The 20812-nt window shown below is 37.6% G+C and overlaps 1 protein-coding gene across 3 annotated transcripts in view; it reads right to left on the reverse strand.

Annotated features, from left to right (window-relative positions):
* Positions 1–662: 662 nt before the first annotated feature.
* Positions 663–20812, reverse strand: part of LOC139121530 (semaphorin-1A-like) — a 30740-nt gene continuing 10590 nt past the window's right edge. The window contains exons 9-15 of one of the 3 annotated variants that reach the window (XM_070686493.1): positions 20433–20583; positions 19965–20166; positions 19245–19458; positions 18790–18861; positions 18313–18359; positions 12384–12581; positions 663–1461 (exon numbers count right to left, since the gene is read on the reverse strand). In XM_070686493.1, coding sequence (XP_070542594.1) covers positions 1274–1461; positions 12384–12581; positions 18313–18359; positions 18790–18861; positions 19245–19458; positions 19965–20166; positions 20433–20583 — 1072 coding nt within the window. In that variant the 3' untranslated portion in view covers positions 663–1273. Of the gene's footprint in view, positions 1462–12383; positions 12585–18312; positions 18360–18789; positions 18862–19244; positions 19459–19964; positions 20167–20432; positions 20584–20812 lie in introns of all 3 variants that reach the window. The other 2 variants (XM_070686494.1, XM_070686491.1) reach the window with 2 other exon arrangements.

Here is a 20812-nt window from a genome sequence, read left to right on the forward strand (position 1 = left end):
ATTTCTGAAGAGTCCAGAAAATTCAAGCATGTATTTGAGTGAGGGTCACCACTTTTCTACAAGAAGGCAGGATGTGGCAGATCTTACATAGGTCTTTTTGCTGAGAATAAAGGCCTGGTTCAATCCAATCAGACAGCCATATTAGAGTATAAGCATATTATAATGGGAAATTTGATCTTCGTTCCATCAAATTACTTGAAACTTCGCATACAGTTGATTATTTGTGCAGGTAAAAGACTCAAAGGTCAAGTGAGAAATTATACGCCAAATATAAGATTGTTGATGTGGACTGTGACATGAAGGGGAAGGGTCACTGTTTTTGTGCATGAAAATTTGTGGGGGATGCAGTGCTGGTGTGGTTTTTTTTTCCTTCAAACACTTTAGAAGGTTCACTTTTTTACACCCACTGTCATTTTGAAAAACACCTCCCGGACATGCAGCCTAGATGCAACACTTGAAATAGGCTTATGCTGAGAAGATAGCCTTTCACCCACACAGTTGCTGGTAATTGGTAATATTCTATTGGTCTATATATATATATATATATATATATATATATATATATATATATATATATATATATATATATATATATATATATATATATATATATATATATATATATATATATATATTAAATGCACTTCACAGACTTGTCAAACATGTGGTACAATGTTATCCCATGGTGTTGTTTGAATATATATGTCCTTGATATATTTACAAACACATCTGGATCTGAAAAGTCAAGGCTGTTGTCATTATAGGTCTGAGTACAATTCCTTATGTGACAAATGAATCAGCTTATAGTCCCTGCGGATGAAGTCCAGGGGACTTATAGATTGAGTTCTGTCTGTCCGTGCTTCTGTGCATGCACACTTTTGAAACAAGTTGGAAACATGTACAACAAAACTGTCTGATGTATACAACTGATATACTGACATCTCGGGCACAGTCATCATCCAATTTACCCTGTTCTTTGCTGTAATCTTCCAACCTAGCATATAGTAGGCAATTAGATACACCTCTCTCATGAAATTTAACAGTATTTTGCCAAAAGAAAATAAAGTACATAATAGTTGCCAATTTTTTCTTTAACATAAAAAGGGCTTTCAAAATAATAACTGCTCTTGATTCCAGGTACTCTCAGACTTGGGCAACCTTTTCACCTCAAATCAGGATTTTCAGTGAGCTTCCTCCGTTGCTGAGGATGAATCTGTGTTCAGCTCCCTGTTAATGTCTCTGATACTGTCCCTTTGCATGCTGGGTGGCCTGTCTATAAGACTGTCCCTTTGGATGCTTGATGGCCGGGAGAGGGAGCTTCAACGTGGTCATAAGTCTTTGGCTTTGGTGGCACCGGTGGTTTACTGGGCTTCTCCATGTTGTCCTGCTGGATGTTTTTGGCATTTTCTGTTTCGATATAACTGAACGGTGGTGATTCTGGATCTTTCATCACTAGGGGAGCTAGAAGAAATTTCAAAAGTCAAAATTTTGCATAGTACAGCTTTCTTCATAGGCTTACAAACAAACCTTATATTTTGTCACCAGTGACCTTTTTTGGACACCATTAGACAGAGACCAAAATGCTTTCCTATCTCGCCACAATATCAGTCCATGTGTCTGTGTGTGTCTGTCCTTCTGTCAGTAGATGCATTTCTTCAAGTAATTTTATTATTATTTATTTTATTTTATTAAACCTTGTTTAACAAGGGTAGCCTGGTAAGCTTCAGTAAAGATGCTTATCAGGGCCCTCAGATGAACATCAAACTGATACAAAGCAGAACAACATGAAAAATGCAGAACAACATGAAACATGATAAACAAAGCTAGCACAACTTGATACAATGCGCTGTTAAAAGTGGACAGGAGTGAACCTGCACATAAGAGAAAAATGCACAATCACACTAGACGACAAAAACAATTTGACAAGAAAACTAAAACTCACAAACACAAATATTAAGGTAAGCAGTTTTAAAACTACTCAATGAGTTACTAGATCTTATACTTAAATCGACATTATTCCACTGATTGGCACTATTTACAGTAAAGCCTTTTCGATAAAAATACTTATTTGTTGCAGGAACCACTAACAATTTTTGCATCTTAGGTCTTGTAACTCTTTTATGATCAATTTCGGTAAAAAGGCTTGTAATATATTGCAGAGCAAGATTATTTAAACATTTAACAAGTCATTGACAATGACACAGTCCCCACTTGTTAATGGGTACTTTAAGGTAGAACGCACCTCGGGGACAGACATTCGGACTCTCAAACTTTTACAATTCTCTTCTGATACACCACATGTGGGGGTTCATTTTTAAGCTCTTGGTGAAAGAAAACTTTTCCCCGGCTTAGTTTTTCGAAATTCAAAAATTTTTATTTTTCTCTATAGAGTTAACACAGGGATGGCGGCCATTTTGAATTTCTAATATCGGTGAATCTTGGGTAATTTGTTTCTCTAGTACCACAATTTGCATGGTGACCCCCTATTTTTATTCTTGATTTTGAAAGAGAATGGTTGAAAGATTCCTTGAGGAGAGTTTGAGCAAAAGTTTAAGTCTTTCACTTTCGAGGTGCATGCATACTACCTTAAGGTCATCCCTAGAGACTTGTACCCCAAATATCAAAGGAATTAATGTGACTGGCAGTTTTGAAGAAGCTTGGAATATAATAAGTTCACGGATGCCTGATGCTGGATGACACAGGATGGACAACGCTATACGTCCACCTATCATATACGCTCCACTTCGCTGACAGCGGAGCTAAAAAATCAAATTGTTTGGACATAAATGAAAGTTTCTAGAAGTGATTGATTACTGCTCCTGCATCACAGACAATAAATATGATTCTAAGGAGCTGGAATATGTAAATTCAAGTGTTGAATCTGTGAATAGCCTTTGATATGTGTGAAAGTGAATTCAGACATGGTACTCAATATTCCCAGGAACAAAATGGACCCCTGGCAGCCAATTGTATATTGGATCATCTCCAAAAATGATTTGATGTATATATGTCCGCCATTATGTATTGCCCTTGTACCAAGTTTGAAAGAAATCAGTCCAGGTATGTCTGAAATATTTCCTTGGACGCGTGGAAGCACTGACGCATGCCACTCAATCTATAAGTCCCCATCTGACTTTGTCAGTGCGGGTGGGTACTAAAAACATAAGGCTGTTAGAATGTTATGCACTTTGGTGCATATACGTCATGGAAAGATTCAGATTGGATGAGATTTTGGTGGATGTGGTCTGCATAATTGACAGTCATTTGAATAACTACTAGCCATGCATATGAGCATGTAAGCATTAAATCAATATTGAAAAACACAGGTTTTGATACGAAGGTCAACATATGATTTGGGGAAGTGCAGGTAACATCTTTACAATGGTTTACTTTTTGAGCATTAAACGAACAGGAAATATGGAACTGAATTGCAACTAGCTGACACGTTATTGTGGTGCATGTTATAAACGATTGTGTATATACTGAGCCTTTTGGTCAACAAGTCATCGTTAATGACACAGTCCCCACTTGTTAATGGTTACTTTGATTACAGGTCCTCAGAGAGGATAGTCATCTTCATTAAGTCTGTGATAAAAATACTTTTGAATAAATTCGCTTGATACATGTCTGAGTTGTAGTTCAGGACATGAAAAAATCATAACAAAATGGCCGCTCAGCAGCCATATTGGATCGTATCACAAAACATATTTGCGTGCATATGTATGACATTAGTCAATGTTCTTGTACCAACTTTGAATAAAATCTGTTGAAACATGCCTGAGTAATGGCTCTGTACATGAAAAAGTCATACTATCAAAGTGAGACTTGAGTGGACACCGTGGGTCATCAGTATGTATTAGGGAGATGGTGCAGTGGCAAAGAATGTGAAATTTTCAGAAGAGTTACTTTCAGAATGTGCTTAGGAATACAATTCAGAATAACATTCAGACACTCACTATGTGAGATAATATTCTGTATATTCCAGAAGAGTCCTTTCAGAATGTGCTTTGGAATACAATTCAGAATAATATTCCGACACTCACTATGTGAGATAATATTCTGTATATTCTAGAAGTAACAAGTCATTGACAATGACATAGTCCCCACTTGTAATAGGAGTATTAGTCTTGATGGGGCAGGGAAATGAGGTCATTAAGAAGTATCACTGGAGTGTATATGTTCAGATCTATGGACACATAGGTCTATGTCATTGTTCCCATTTTGAAACAAGAGGCATGTCTAAGTTATCGTTCTAAATCGGGAAAAAAGACCAGACCTCTAGCTGTATTGGCCTGCCAAGAAATACATATGTGCATAATAAATGAGGTACAAGATGTGACATCTTAAGGTCTACTATCCTATCAAAATTGAAGCGTAAAGAACTTGTGGTTACTGAGTTATGCATATATATGCATATTCAAGGTCAAAGGTCATCAAGGTCACGTGACATTTTGAAAAAAAACATTGTATTGCTAATTAATCCATATATGCCAAAATTCAGACCTCTAGCTCTATTGGCTTGCCCACAATTATATATGGGCATAATTAACGAGGTAAAGCATGTGTTGTCATTAGGTCTCCCATCCTACTAAATATAAAGGACATAGCACTTGTGGTTACTAATTTATTGACATAATCGTGTATTTTAGGTAAAAGGTTATCGAGGTCACATGACATTTTGTCAAAAAATTTCTATCCTATAGTCTGTCCCTATATACTAAAAATCATACATTTACCTCTATTGGCTTGCTCAAAATTAGATATGCACATAATTAATGAGGTACAATATGTGGCGTCATAGGGTGTCCCTTCATACCAAATATGAAGGGTGTAGCACTTGTGGTTACTGAGTTATGGACAAATATGTATATTTGAGGTCAAAGGTCACCGAGGTCACATGACATTTTGTCAAAAAAATTGTATTGCTAAGTTATCCCTATATACCAAAAATCAGACCTCTAGCTCTATTGGCTCACTCAAAATTAGATATGTGCATAATTAATGAGGAACAATATGTGGCGTCATAAGGTGTCCATCATACCAAATATGAAGGGTGTAGCACTTGTGGTTACTGAGTTTTGGACAAATATGTATATTTGAGGTCAAAGGTCACCGAGGTCACGTGACATTTTGTCAAAATAATTGTATTGCTAAGTTATCCTTATATACCAAAAATCAGACCTCTAGCTCTATTGGCTTGCTCAAAATTAGATATGCACATAATTAATGAGGTACAATATGTGGCATCATAGGGTGTCCCATCATACCAAATATGAAAGGTTTAGCACTTGTGGTTACCGAGTTATGGACAAATATGTATATTTGAGGTCAAAGGTCACGTGACATTTTGTCAAAGCGTCTGAGATATCTGCGTGAACGGATGGACTCACATGCGTGGACTGACGGACTGACATGACCCAATCTATGAGCCCCCTGGACTTTATCTGTGGGGACTAAAAACTGTGTCACTGCATCCTTTTTGCAATATGAATACGATGAGAAACTAAATTTTTATTTTTCTTGGCCTTATACATGGGAGTCTATGGACTGCCTTATACATGGGAGTCTATGGACTGCCTTATACATGGGAGTCTATGGACTTCCTTATACATGGGAGTCTATGGACTGCCTTATACATGGGAGTCTATGGACTGCCTTAAACATGGGAGTCTATGGACTGCCTTATACATGGGAGTCTATGCAGGTGAAAACTAAAAAGTCCTCTAACACGGCCAAATTTGATCGCATTGTGAAACAAATCAACGTGCATCTGTATGAGGTAGAGTACTATGCTTTTACCAAGTTTGAACGAAATCGCTCCAGGCGTCTCTGAGATATCTGTGTGAACGAAAAAAGTCATAAAATATGCAAATGAGCAATTAATTAATCAGCCACACCCACCAAAATCTAATCAGATCTAAGTCTCATCATGATAATACCAAATACCAAATTGCATGACATTGGACCTAAGGGTTCTTAAGTTATGAGTGGAACAAAATCTGTCTACGGACGGAAGGACAGACAGACGGACGGACAGACGGACTGACGGACAGACAGACACACACACAGACATTGTGGCGACATAGGACACCTTTGGTGCTTCGCACCACGGTGTCCAAAAATGGCCGCACGGCAGCCATATTGGATCATATCACAAAACAAATCAACGTGCATGTGTATGACAGGATAGGTCAATGTCCTTGTACCAAGTTTGAATAAAATCGGTTGAGATATGCCTGCATTGGCTCTGTACATGAAAAAATTATAACAAAATGGCCACATTGGCGGCCGTATTGGATCGTATCACAAAACAAATTGATGTGCATAGCTATAACATATATTGGTCAATGTCCTTGTACCAACTTTGAATAAAATCTGTTGAAACATGCCTGAGTAATGGCTCTGTACATGAAAAAATTGTAATAAAATGGCCGCCTGGCGGCCACATTAGATCGTATCACAAAACAAATTGACATGCGTATGTATGACATAGGTCAATGTCCTTGTACAATTGTTTGAATAAAATCAGTTGAGATATGCCTGAGTTATGGCTCTGTACACGAAAAAATCGTAACAAAATGGCCGCACAGCAGCAGTGTTCTCCCCAGAATTTTTTGAAACAGGATCGGCTCATTTGCATAACAATAACTATGCAAATGTTATGTTCATTATGCAATACACATGTAACTTCATAAAATCAGAAAAAATCCCACAATAAAAGGATAAAGTAAAATCTTGTATTACATCCATATTTTCATTCAAAGTCTTCCAGTTCTCTCTAGAATAACATTAAAAATCAGACGTTTTATGTGATCCTCTGGTACATGTTTGTCTGTAGCCAGATTGCTAAAACCATGGATCACGTCCATGGCAAAACAGTTACACGGACAAGTTCATGCAGAGGAACTGAATATTGCACTTACAATTCGGAGTCAGAGGAGCATGCCTGCAGAGGAACATGTTGACATTAAAACTCAATTCATAATAAAGAGATCGCGAAGCCCGATAATATTGATACCGGATATTTTCAAGAACACTTAGATTTGAAATTGCATCGACTTCTACTTCGACAAACGTACGAAACTTTGACAACTGCATGGCGTCCGCCGCCATGCATTGTGTGGAGCACACTTGAACACATGCGACCTTTGAACCTATACTGTATACCCTAACCATGTGTACGGCTGTTGTATTCAGATGATCACATGAATGATTATTTTAGCTCATAAAGTTCCTTTTTATTTCATTTCATGGTGCCTTGAATATTGTAAAACGGGTCATGGGTTTTGAAACTGGATCAAGTGCAACTGTTTCTCTTTGTCAATCGAACGAATCCATGCAAGTTACGAATGAGTGACACGAGGTGACACACATGGCTTCAACGTCATGTTGACGTACACAGATCTCGAAATGGCTAACTCGGACACACAACGATCTGAACACTCGGCAGTACCATACATTTTTGCATATCTGATGTTTGTCTCAACCAATCGTACGATTTCAGCCACTTCTGATCGAAATCACTTTTCCTGACCTTCGGATCCTAAACATACCAGTGCCAGACATTGGTGGCAACGGCAGTTCAACCAGTTGCCTATAGTATGCTTTGACTGAGTGCCCGCTGGCAAAGATGCACCACCGAGCCTTTCGTTGAGTATACTCCATGTCCGTTGTATAAAATGGTCATTGTCTGTACGATCGGCAGCGTAACACATTTCATGCTTTTTGAATTTACGTTTCATCTGTCTTAGCCGCTGTTCATTTGCACTACGGCCGGCCCATTTATTCTCCTCACAGACAAGCGCGACTTTGGGTGCTTTGCACCCGATAACCCTGCCTCATTGTGTGTAACAAATAAAGCATCGACATGAAAGGAGAACAGTGCAGTCTCACCATTTCACACATTTTGGCGAAGGAATAAACCTTTTAATCATCTGGCACGTCGTGTTATCGCCACATTAGAACCGTTTCACACTTGATACGCTCGCTGAAATAAAAGCGACAAAAATCGCCGCCGAGAAACAAGGTCTTCAGCCACATTAAAAGAGTATCAGCGGACACGAAACAGGATCTGAATGAAAAATAATGGATCGGGAGAAAAATAAAGAATTGGGCAAAAAAACATGTTGACATGGGCAGGGCCGATCCTGTTAAATGGCCTGGGGAAAACACTGGGCAGCCATATTGGATTGTATCACAAAAAATTGACGTGCATATCTATGACATTGGTCAATGTCCTTAACTTTGAATATAATCAGTTGAAACATGCCTGAGTTATGGCTCTGTACATGAAAAAATCATACTAAAATGGACGCACGGCAGCCATATTGGATTGTATCACAAAACGAATTGAAGAGCATATGACATAAATAGGTCAATGTCCTAGAAGTTGTACCAAGTTTGAATAAAATCAGTTGAGATATGCCTGAGTTATGGCTCTATACATGAAAAAAATCGAAACAAAATGGACGTACGGCAGCCATATTGGATTGTTTCACAAAACAAATTGAAGTGCATATCTAATATGTCATTGGTCAATGTCCTTGTACCAACTTTGTATAAAATCGGTTGATTATGCCTGAGTAATGGCTCTGTACATGAAAAAATCGTAATAAAATGGCTGCCTGGCAGCCATATCGGATCGCATCACAAAACAAATTGACATGCATCTGTATGACATATGAAGTAATCCTTGTACCAAGTTTGATTGAAATCGCTCCTGGCATTTTTGAGATATGAACGTACGTACGCAGGTACGCACGGACACAAGCACGCACGCACAGACATGACCAAACCTATAAGTCCCCCTGGAATCGTCCGTGGGGACTAAAAATATCTGCACAAAGTTTCATCAAATTTGGCACAGTTACCAGAAACAGCGCTCTAATCTCAAATTATGCAAATTAGAACTAATTATGCAAGCCACACCAATATAAATAGACCTATATATGTATGCCATAGTGTAGTATCCTTGTACCAAGTTTAAAAAGAATTGGCACAGGAATATCTCAGATATCTGCATTCATGAGCCCCTATGCATGGACACAGCATTAATATTAATTTCATCCTTGAATGCCTGTGGATCATACCTGGGGACCCTGTGGATGGATATCAAATACAGGAAAGAAAACAGTTGTCACACAGCCATTTATGATCGAATCATTACAAAAATTGGCATGCATATATATGTGATAGAGATTCTGAGGTACCAACTTTCAATGCAATCGCGCCCGGCATCGCTGAGAAATTTACATGAACGAAACACACAGTTGTCAAATATAGGAAACAAAATGGCCGCCACGCAACCATTTTAGACCGGATCAAAACAAAAATCAATGTGCATATGTATAACATATAGAGTAATCTATGTACCAAGTTTGAATGGAATCACTCCTAGCATCACTGAGAAATTTGCGTGAACATGCGCACCGACATCAAATACAGGAAACAAAATGGCTGCCAGACGGGCATAATCGGATCGTAAAACAAATCGACGTGCAAAATGGCATAGGTGATAATCCTTGTACCAAGTTTGAATGAAATCTCTCCAGGCGTCTCTGAGAGATCGATATCTGCGTGAATGGACGCAGGCATGCAGGCACGCACGCATGGACATGACCAAACCTATAAGTCCCCCGGACGGTGTCTGCATGTGGAGACTAAAAAGGGTGTTGAGAAATGCATCAAGGGACCAGATATGAACTGAAAATGCTCACGTGTTTCATTATATATTGCATTTATGTGCAAGTTTGAACCTTTGCTACATGCTTTGCTACATTTAAAGTGTTATGATCAACACAATGAATTTCACCACAGATCAATTCTAAAGGTCATTAAGTATTCAAATATGTAATTAGCTGAAATAAAAATAATTAATTTCTTTGAGTACTGTCATTGTATCACAATATAGCATGTGTAATTACCTTTGGTCAAGTCCTTCAAGCTCTATATGCCAAACCGTGAAAGCTTGTTAGCTATTTATGCAAATTATGAATTAGCTGACATGAAAATGCAAAATGACTTTCAATACTGTTATAACCTGGTATAATGATCAATGTACACAGCATGTTTCGCCAAATTTTATCAAGTAAATGCCAGTATATATCCCTAATTTGGAAGGTTCATTAAATATGCATATTGGGAATTGGCTGAAAAAATGTCAAATGACTTTCAATAATCTTGTATCATAGTATCTTTAATGTACATAGCAAGTTTTGCCAACTTTGGTCAAGTCAAAACAGATAAATATCGCTAATAAATGCGGGATATCAGACCGCAGGCGGGCGAAGATTGCATTATAAGCGCGCCAACCCAAACTCACTGCATGGACATTCACATTTACGAAATCGAAGTCCAAAGTCAACTACGTCATTGTTAGAATAAGAGAGGTTTTCCATCACACGGGAGCATACCACCACAAATTTTGCACAGATGGCGTTGCACTGGCATTGAAAAGGGTGCATGGGAGCATGGGAACGCGGGCAGTTTCCCTCGCTATGGTAGGAAATGCATTGAGCAAGACACACTTCCGGGTTCGCAAAAAAAACGAGGATCCCATTTACGGGCGCTCAAATATAACTATTTGCTGTGATACATAGCAGAGGCGTATATGTTTGTGATGCTGAGAATAACATCAGTAAATAATGACGGGTTTTAAAAGTTGACGTTTTTTGCGATGAAACAGACTTCTGAAGGTAGCTCGCTTGGGGACACACGTCATCCCGGCCGCTGTCCGCTTTGACCCCAGTAATTCACACTGGTTTTGGTCGGCCCCAGGTACCCAAGTCACTTCGACCCCGTCACACTTTTGCCTACATGTCCACGGAGACGATTCAACATGTTCCACAACAAAGCCAAGACAAAATTGAAAATATCAATAAAATGGCTTCACAAAGGCTGAAATACACGATACTCGATGAAGTATGAAGTTTATGAAATGAAATCAAAATGACAACACAAGTGTTTGTCTCGGTAATACCACTTGAAGTTGAACTATTCTACAGACTGTTTTTTCCATACAGTGCAGTATTTGTCAGTGACAAATTAATCTTTGCAATACATTTTTTTGCGATGAGCTGGAAATTTGATTAATATCGAGTTAATGTACATAAATATTCCGTTATTTACTGAGACACGTTTATTTTCTCGATCCGCTATCTGCGGACTACGTGCTGAAGTACATTGACTGTTCATGTCAACGATCGTTTCTCCCTCTGCAGAGTTTCTGTATCCCGTTCAACAACGCTGTACCTCGATCACACGATAGTGACGCTATGTAGCTGTGCAGTATTGAAACTTATCATAAAATGGCCACCTCGTCTAACAGTAACACGTATTGTCGGGATTATCGTACGGAAAAAAGACTGCAAAAGTAAGACTTATGAATCTTCATCAGAATTGAACACATCATGATTGTACACGAGTATCAACCGTGAATGCACGTTGAGCTCGGCAGTTACACAAGCATGGTACGCTACATGCATAGCCCTACGAGTATGGCGACAGTGTCCGGCTTTGGCTACGCCGCCTACCGGAGGTGGGAGGCGGCGTAGCCAAAGCCGGACACTCTCGTCATACTCGTAGGGCTAGCTACATGCACTGCCGCGATGCCGATCGTATGCATTCCAAGGCCTATCCCGGAATTTGTTTCACAAACAACCTCAAAGGAGAGCAAACATACTTCTATGGACAATGACGAACACGTTTCTTGGCGAAGCAAAATCAAAACAGTGCAGAAGTACATGAAGTAGGTCATGGCCTTGGACTCTGTGCACGAACCTGATTGGACACTTCAATACCTTTGACCCAAAGTTATTATTCATCAGCACTTCCATGCCATGAGGCTAGGTAGAGAACGTATGTACTCATTTCTGGCGATCGAGCAGCGAGGGAAACAATCAATTACCAAGGATAAAGCTAATTTGCTAAACGATATTTTATCTTGAATAGTGAGTTGAATGAGTAATAAAATATCATATTTTTAATGTTCAATACGAGGTTGAAACACGGAGGGACCGTGGTTGAAACCAGAGCTATCCAGCTGTAGCCAACCTGGACAAGCACATTTCACAGCGCCCTCAAACAGTCGATTGTTTTCACTTGTCATACGCGGCGTAACAGAAAAATTAAAACTTTCATAACTTCATTAATATCCAAGCCACGCCCACCAAAACCTTTTCAGTTCTAGCCATTTGAATTCTGAAGATGTCTACCAAATTTGACTGAAATACGTTCAGCCGTTTTTGAGAAAATGGACCAACAGACAGACAGACAGACAGACAGACAGACAGACAGACAGACACACAGACAGACAGACAGACAGACAGACAGACATCGCTGCGACATATGCTCACGTGTTCACACGTGAGCAAAAAATAGCTCACCTTGTTCTTGATGTTTGCTTACATCCATCTGCTCGCTCTTCGAGCTCAAATCCTTGCTTTGCTGCCTTGTCCTCTTGTAACAAAAGTAGATTTGAATGCAGACCAGGATTGCGAAAAGAATCCATCCAATGCTTGTGAGTGCTGTACCGGTATTACAGTCACTGCCTGGGCTCACAACTTGTTCTGTCCTTCCGGGAACTTCTGAAGCAAAGGGAATATTTCCAGATTGTTATCGAAATACTGTAATTTTCCCTTACACAAATTCAGAAAGCATATTGCATGCAAAATAAGATAAACAGAACACTCGACACAGGTTCTTGGTTCTTGAAAGATTATGAACAAAAAACAAACTAAGTTAAAGGTTTTTTTTCCCCAATCCAAATGTTTGCCATTTAAGACTTCTAGCAACACCATAACCAAGAAACTACAACAAAAAATTACAGCACAACACAATTTTTTTGACTTGACAGAGTCCCTTATTCCCCAAAGTGTTCCAGAATTCACCTACAGTTATTGTAAATGTTGTTATATTTTTAATTGTTCTGACTTTCAAATGCAAAACAGATACTCATATAATTGAACACAGCAAATAGGTCATACACAGCATGTCTGTTAGGTTGTTATTAGTTTCTGGATTAGTTCTAATATATTAAAACAATTGTGTCTCGCATGTGCATGGCTTCAATTCTACTTCCATAAGTCAGCACCATGTGCTCTTTCATTTCAGATATAGTACTAGCTAGGTCCTGCCCTGTTCGACATGTGATGGGAGCAGTATGTAGACATGTGAATCTGTGTGAAGTGCACTTGAAACAATGAATGTATGTGAAAAACCAATTACAACTTTGGTCCTGAACAAATTGTTGTCATATAATCATGGAAAAGTCTGTGTTCAATGTTATGGATGTGAGTGTATGCCATTTCTGGACTGGGTACAAGACAGAGACTACAAAACAAAGACAGCAGAGACAGATTTCAATAAATTTTGCACCCATTTATTACACATAAAACTGCCAAGCTCAGCTTATGTTGCATTGCTCTAATATTGAACTGCCTTTCAATTAGCACAAATTTTTATTCCCCTCAGCAACAAAAAAATACCCTTTCGCAACATTAGTGCATGTGTACTGTCTGATGGTGAGACAACTTGCAACATTAGGCTTTCATGATATTTTTACTTATTCTGTTTATGCAGGCATTCCATTTTGAAGTTGATTTTCTGTGAGTCTCTGTAAAAAAATGCATCCCCAGATCTTGTCCAATAGGACTAGAGTGATCCATGCAGTGAAACAAAAATGTTGATTGCTTAAGTCCATCAAACGTTATAGTGAGGGGACACCTATAGAACAGATAAAAACATCACTAGTTGCAGTTGCCTCAACTTCTATAGTACATATTGCAACCTTGGGCACTTGGTAGTAGAATTTTCTCGTTTGCCACCAAAAACATTCTAAATCTACATCAACCTATTACTTAAGCAAAAACCAAAACAAAACACGATAAGATTAATTATTTTGCATGCTAAGTATTGTTATAAATCAAGGAAAATAAAAAAAAAATTGCCGCCATTGTGAGAAACTAGTTTATGAGTTTAAGCCCAATTGGTGGAATCTCATTGCTTATATCAGTTGTATGATCCCTCTGCCCGCTTGTGTCTGTCGGAATATGAGCTGATAGCGGAGGAAGTTTATTATCAGCAGTGTCTTTGGGGATTGTGGTAAAACACCATTGGTTGTTTGTTCTTCAACCTTCATAGTTGTGACCATGGTGGTTGACAGCACTGCTAATGTGCTATGAAGCAAAAAATACCAGTATAGTACATTTTTTGGTGTGGATTTCTTTGTGTTTTGTAAGAAAAAAAATGCACAAAATAAGACAGAGGAGGAGACAGTGTTAGACAATTAAAGCATAAAATGGGCAGTGAATTTTTAAAATTGGGAAATAAGAAAACATTGCTTTCTCACTGCATGCTATTTGCCGACAGAGTGAAATGATATGAGGGATCTTGAATTTATCACATTTCTGTAGACCTATGTATGTTTAATATACCCATTAAACTAAGGTTAGTTAAACTTTGGGAAACAGTTAAAAATACCGCCAATGATACGGTGTTGCTCACATTTGATTGGAATTGGTACATACTAGTAGTATTGGTACCAAAGGTCAATAATAAATGTTATTTCTACCTGTTCTGTGCAGCAAAATTCTACATTGATATTATGAATGATTTCTACACAGTACAACCAGAAAAACAAGAATGACAACAGCAAAAAAGGTTTGCAACATAGGTACTGGAGGTAAACTTTAGAAATATGCATATCAACTTCGACAGCAATGGGAAAAGTACATCCTACATACATTAGCAAATGTCAATAAAAAAATCATCCAGAGAAGGCTTGACAAAAAGAAAAGGTGGGGGAGTGGGGAATGTAAAGTAGGTGATTTATTTACAACCTTGGGAATTTTAAAAATGCTATCAGTGCTGTCATTCAAATGTAAACAGCACTTAATTACAGATGTTGAAATGCCTTGCACTGTGGGGGGGAGGGGGGTGATTATGACATCTGGAATTATCCTTGATCCAAATTTCTTATCAGTTCATGTGTGTCTAGCATGGAAAAGTTGTAAACATTGGTCCAAAATGAAAAAAATTAAACTCAGCTTAGTTTCCCGTATCAAATTTCACTACAAATTGATACCAAATATGACAAAATTATGTTCACGGCCTTAACCACTGTCTCACAACATATCCTGGGTTAGTATAGGTCATTTAAGGTCAAATTTGGGGTTTCCCAACACTTTGAGCAGAAGATAACATCCTTCAGGACTTTTATACCAAATTACAAAGCTATCAGACAAGTTGGTTTTGAGAACAAGTTTTCTTAACCGAAAATGACAAATTGTTTTGAAAAAATGTTTTCTTGACCAAAAATGACAAAATTATCTTAAAAATAAAAATTTGCATATTTCTTGACAACTACATCCCTGGGCAACTGCACACCAAATATAAAAGCTGTCAGTCCAACAGTTTTAAAGAAAAATTTTTTTTTACGATTTTTTGACCAAAAATGACAAAAATTGCCCCAAAATGGTAATTTTGCCAATCCTGTTGTAATTTCAACAAATTAGAAGGGTACCATCCTTGCAAATATCCATTCTAAATTTGAGAGCAATTTGGCCAGCGGTTTCAGAGAAGAATAATTTTTACTTAAAATGAGAAAAATAACCAAAAAATTCAGCAAAAGTACAAAATTCAAGATATCTTCACAATATACATATAACTGTATTAAGGTCCACCTAAAAAAGGTACTTGCCCACTAATTTTCAAAGCAATCAAAACAGTGGTTCTTGAATTATTATTTTTGACCATTTTCACGTTTTGTGAGCTCATTTGCATAATTTAGGCAATGCAAACTTCATTTGAACAAAATTCCAGCTAGAGCCCAGGATGCACCAACACACCAAATACCGAGCTGAAACGTGAAGCGGTTTGCATGTTTTTGATGTTGACGGACACTGTACGTCCGTACATATATACATACAAACGTACATACATACAGACGCCACCGACTTCAGCTTATACGATAACCTCACTTTGATATACTAAATGTGAGCTAAAAAAACTACTTATACACAGGTTAGATTTTTTTTAACTGTTTAGTCAGATAAGAATGAAAAGTTTGACTGACTTTAACAAACCTATTAATGCATGTATTTTGTTTTGTGCCTGTAAGAGTCTGCATCATCATAGGTTCTGTTTCAAAAATTTCAACAATATCATTTCTCAGACATTATGCACTTTAAAGATACAGAGTCATGTTACATGCGTTCTGCTTTTGCTCATGAGTTGTTAAGAATTTTTTTGCAGAGTTTCAAGAGACATACAAAGCACTCTAATGAACAAAAATAAATATTATTGAAACATGACATCATTTTACATACTTTAAAAACTCACAAGATAAATAAATGTATAGCATAGCTCTTTAACATTACCAAATGTACGTAGAGAACTACAGGGATGTACAGGCATTTTTACAGAAACCAACAGAGATTTTTTGAGGAAGGAACTAGTGGTAGCACACCCTCATATAACACAGTGACTAGCACATATTAATAAAGCTTTAATTTTTGATGTACAAGCATATATCTTCAATAATTGTCCCTTTCTTTGATCAAGACCCCACACAAGAACATAAAAGTCATAGCCGAACGTGTTGAATGATACGATAGGATGCCACACTGATACCCCTCCACTGAATTTGTTTAGTTATTGCTGTAAGTGTGGCGTGATTATGGTACTTGTGTTGTGCATAGCAAATCATTTTTGGTCTTTATTCCACCACCATAACTTCACCTAAATCAAACTGGTCTTTCACTAGCAAAAATGAGTACAGCACCAATAGTTTTTTATTATCAACTGTTTTGTATTGAAACTTGATCATAAATGTCTCTTATCTCATAGACTAAGGCAATAAATTATTTTTCTTGTTTTAGTTGATTTGATATTTTGCTTTGAGAAAATAAACATGAATCTCTCATGTCACTATAGTAATTGAGAGGAATTCAATAAAACCAATACAACGACACTTACAACTATTGTTGACGTGAAGAAAAGATACAAAGTATCAGTCTGATAATCAGGTGATGTGGTTTCATATTCTAAACCTGTCACCACTACATCTCTATGAGAAGATCCAAACTTCTCCAGTAAAAGTGTTGGGGAACCAACTTCACCCAACAATAATCTTTACAGCCCTGATACGGCTTTTGCAGCCCGAGGTCGAACAATGGAAGGGCCCGAGCATGCAAGCTTGGCCTGTACGCCATACGACCAAAGGCCGCAAAAGCCGTATCAGGGCCGTAAAGGTTTTATCATATACCTTATGGAATGATAAATATGTAGTACCGTTACATAATATTCGACATTGTTTAGGCGATACAAATGCCTGCGATATCAAAAACTCATTGCCAATTACTTCAGTTTTTCATAAATACGATGGCCGCTTCCCGTCGCGGATTGACATACATATAAATGACGTCATTTGTTTACCTGCAGAATTCTAGAACGCGCGAAGCAATATGCGTACTATTACGTGACCAACAGAGATCTCTTAAGGCTGAACTCGAGGTGTAAGAAGGACAAAAGCGTGATGTCAGTTTCTGTAATTTATACTGAACAGGCACGCACTTAGTATACACAGGATTTCACTAGAATTTAGAAATAAAAGCCGCGGCTCCACTGTTGCCACGGGCAACTACGATCTGAGCGAGCAGACGTTTTCCAAATCTCGCGCTGGCTTTGTGTACGAATGGAACGTTTGCGGATAGCAACGCCCATAGTAACCAGAATCGAGATAGTTCAAAAATGCACGCGATTGCCCATATTTGGGCACCGGGCCGGGGCGTGATACGTAAAAAAAATGCACGGATCTGAGGGCGCTTTCTCCCATAGCTTTACACAAGCACGTGAATGTAGGTATATGATAATGGCAACAAAAGACTTAATTAACAAACAATAAGCCTAAGTTAAGTTGCTTTCATGTCTGTTCTCCCCAATGCTCAGTACATTCATCATTTATAACAACGGGATCAGGGCCAAACCATGGTCACGGTGGTGAGAGGGTTAATATATGTTAGAATTGTTTCTCATGATGCTAAAAATTGCTATCAGAACAATTTATCTGACATAAGTATCTTTCAAATCTTCTGCATTAAGCACAATGCCTGATTAGTGCAAATATTCTCTCAAACCTTTAATTTGCTGACTAAAAATATTGGATTAGCAAAACTTATTTTAATTTTTTTTATCAAATTCAAGAATTTTGATGTCACTTTACAGTATAACTTATGTGACAGATGACTACAACCTCAGCACTGAAGAGGTTAAGTTGGGTGTTTTTATTTTGCTCTGCCTTTCATTGGAACTTACCTTCAACTGGACAATTCTCTCTTGCAGTGATATTCTGTTTGACAACACTGAAAAAAATACCAGTCATGTCACATTAACAATGCTACATACCCTACACAATGGTTATGTATTACATCAAAAATAAATCCCTGTTGTACAATAGTGTATACTCGCAATCTCTTTCTACAATGTCTTCTGCAATTTGCATTTGAATTTACAGAATTCTACACTAATCGTTCTCATTCACTGGAAAACAACGGCATACAACTATAATATCTACTCTATTCCATTTCCTGTGTCATGATAATAATTGTAGGTTTTCAGGATATGCCATCTTTTTAAACTTGTACTAACATTAACAAATGGACATCAAAGGAATAACAAGCGTAAAACTTGCCTTTGTAAATTTCCATGTTACTATGGAACAGGGATTGGACTTTTGCATGTCATATTTTTTCAACATAGAATAATATTTTAGGAATGAAATTATAAACTTACGGATTGGAGTTATAAATGTTACACGTCTTTGAATTTCCATCCCAACCACAGTAGGGGTCTTGAACACATCCACTATAATGAAGACAGAACACAATGCATTGATAATATTTGTAAAGGTTTGACTGATTTTCTTAGCCCAAACTGTTCATTATGAAATTTTATTGATGGCATCAATATTTCTTCTTTTGTTCTCAAATGCTTATGTAAGAATTACAATATATAAATTACTTGTCATTGTATTTTCTTCTGTGTTGTACTTTCCTGTGGCATATTTTTCTGTACTTAAAAGTGAACTTTGAGAAAAACCTGCAGAAAAATCCTAATAAACCAAGGACAAATGCAAAAATAATCACATTTAATTTAAGTATCTTTAAACGTATTTTGTCTAAACATATAGTAGTCAACCTAAATGAACCAGCAATTACAGTGTATTAAAATTCTTGCAATGTACTCACCATTCTTTTAGTTCCCCACACCTCTGAACATTGATAAGAATGATCTCACTCGGAGTGCCAACCAGGATAAACTTGTCAGTTTGGTTCCCTATGAACTCCATACTGACAACGGGTTCTGGTTTCTCAGGATCTGTCACTGTTATTTCATCAATGAGATTGCTCTCCAATTTGCCATTTATGGTCATAATCACAACTTTCAGAACTTTGCCATTATCTGCAGGTAATAATGAAAACAGACAATCTCAGAACTATGCCATTACCTATAGGTAATAATAAAAACATACAATCTCAGTGTAATCAAAATATAACGATGGCACTTAGAAATTAGGAAAATATGATGATTGAAAATTGGCACAACTGGTGTTTGATGCAAGTCTAGCATTCTAATTTCAAATCAGTGCCTTTTAAGGAAACACTGTACTCTCTTCTATCAAACGGTATTTCCCTCAAAATATTTTACTTCTTGCTTCCACACCTGGTCCAGAAAGATTATATGTACACCATCATAAATTATTCTTCTTCCTTTATATCACTTGAAGTACATCAGGCAGGACACTTTAGTTTTCGATGGTGTGGTAAGTGGGGTTAAAATGGGGCCAAATTTAAGATGTGCTCAAAACAGAAAAACAAACACAGACAAGGTTAATGTGTCACATGAAGTATACACAGAAAATCTAGATATGGATTAAATGCCATAAAATATTTGAAAGATCCACCAACCTGTTCCAATAAACAGTATATCGTAGACTGTTTCCTCAACATTTTTAACAACCAGTATCTGAGTGAACCTGTAGTCTTCCCTTGTCATGGTGAACAATGGAAGTCCATCATTATCGCTGGGTTCTACGTTGTCGTGCATCAGCGTATGTGATTTGGCAAACAACAGGACATTGTAGCTGAGACTAGTCGAGTCATTCTGACACTGAAATTCAAAATAATAATTGTTAAGAAAAGACAATTTTGGATGCATCTCTCAGAGATTTAAATGATATTTTAGGTTACAGTTAAGTTTCTGAGAAAAAGTAAAAATATGAAAAGAGTTAGTTCGTGTTTGTACAGCATCAAAACTGAAGCATGCAGACATATAGTCATATTCCACATTTACTAAAGACATACAAACAACCTACACAAACACCTACTTCGCTGTGAGGCATTTATAACAAAAAAAGGCAGACGATTACAACTTACAGATCCAGGCCTTGGGCTGGGCACTTCACTGTCCGGAACAAGCAACCACATATGCTCCGCTGTCTTTTGTTCCTTGAACTTTCCCTCGTCAAAGACCTCAGTGATGCTGCTCAGGTCATAGGTACACACCGCTGATCCGGCGATAGAGTTTCTACAAAACAGACAACAGGCATAGAAATATATTAGGTATCTGCAGAATTAATTGACAGGTAAAGAGCTCATTTCTACTGTCTGCTGCTGACTACCATCAAATAATAAAACATGGAAAGTACATACTGATGGAATAATTAATGATACGTGTAACTTTAAGCCTTTGTTTAAATCAAACCTTGTCTGAAAGGTGGTGTTCACAAACTTTTATGAAACACTTGACAGCTTCA

The sequence above is a fragment of the Ptychodera flava genome, chromosome 21, assembly GCF_041260155.1.
Source record: "Ptychodera flava strain L36383 chromosome 21, AS_Pfla_20210202, whole genome shotgun sequence".
Classification (NCBI taxonomy): domain Eukaryota; kingdom Metazoa; phylum Hemichordata; class Enteropneusta; family Ptychoderidae; genus Ptychodera; species Ptychodera flava.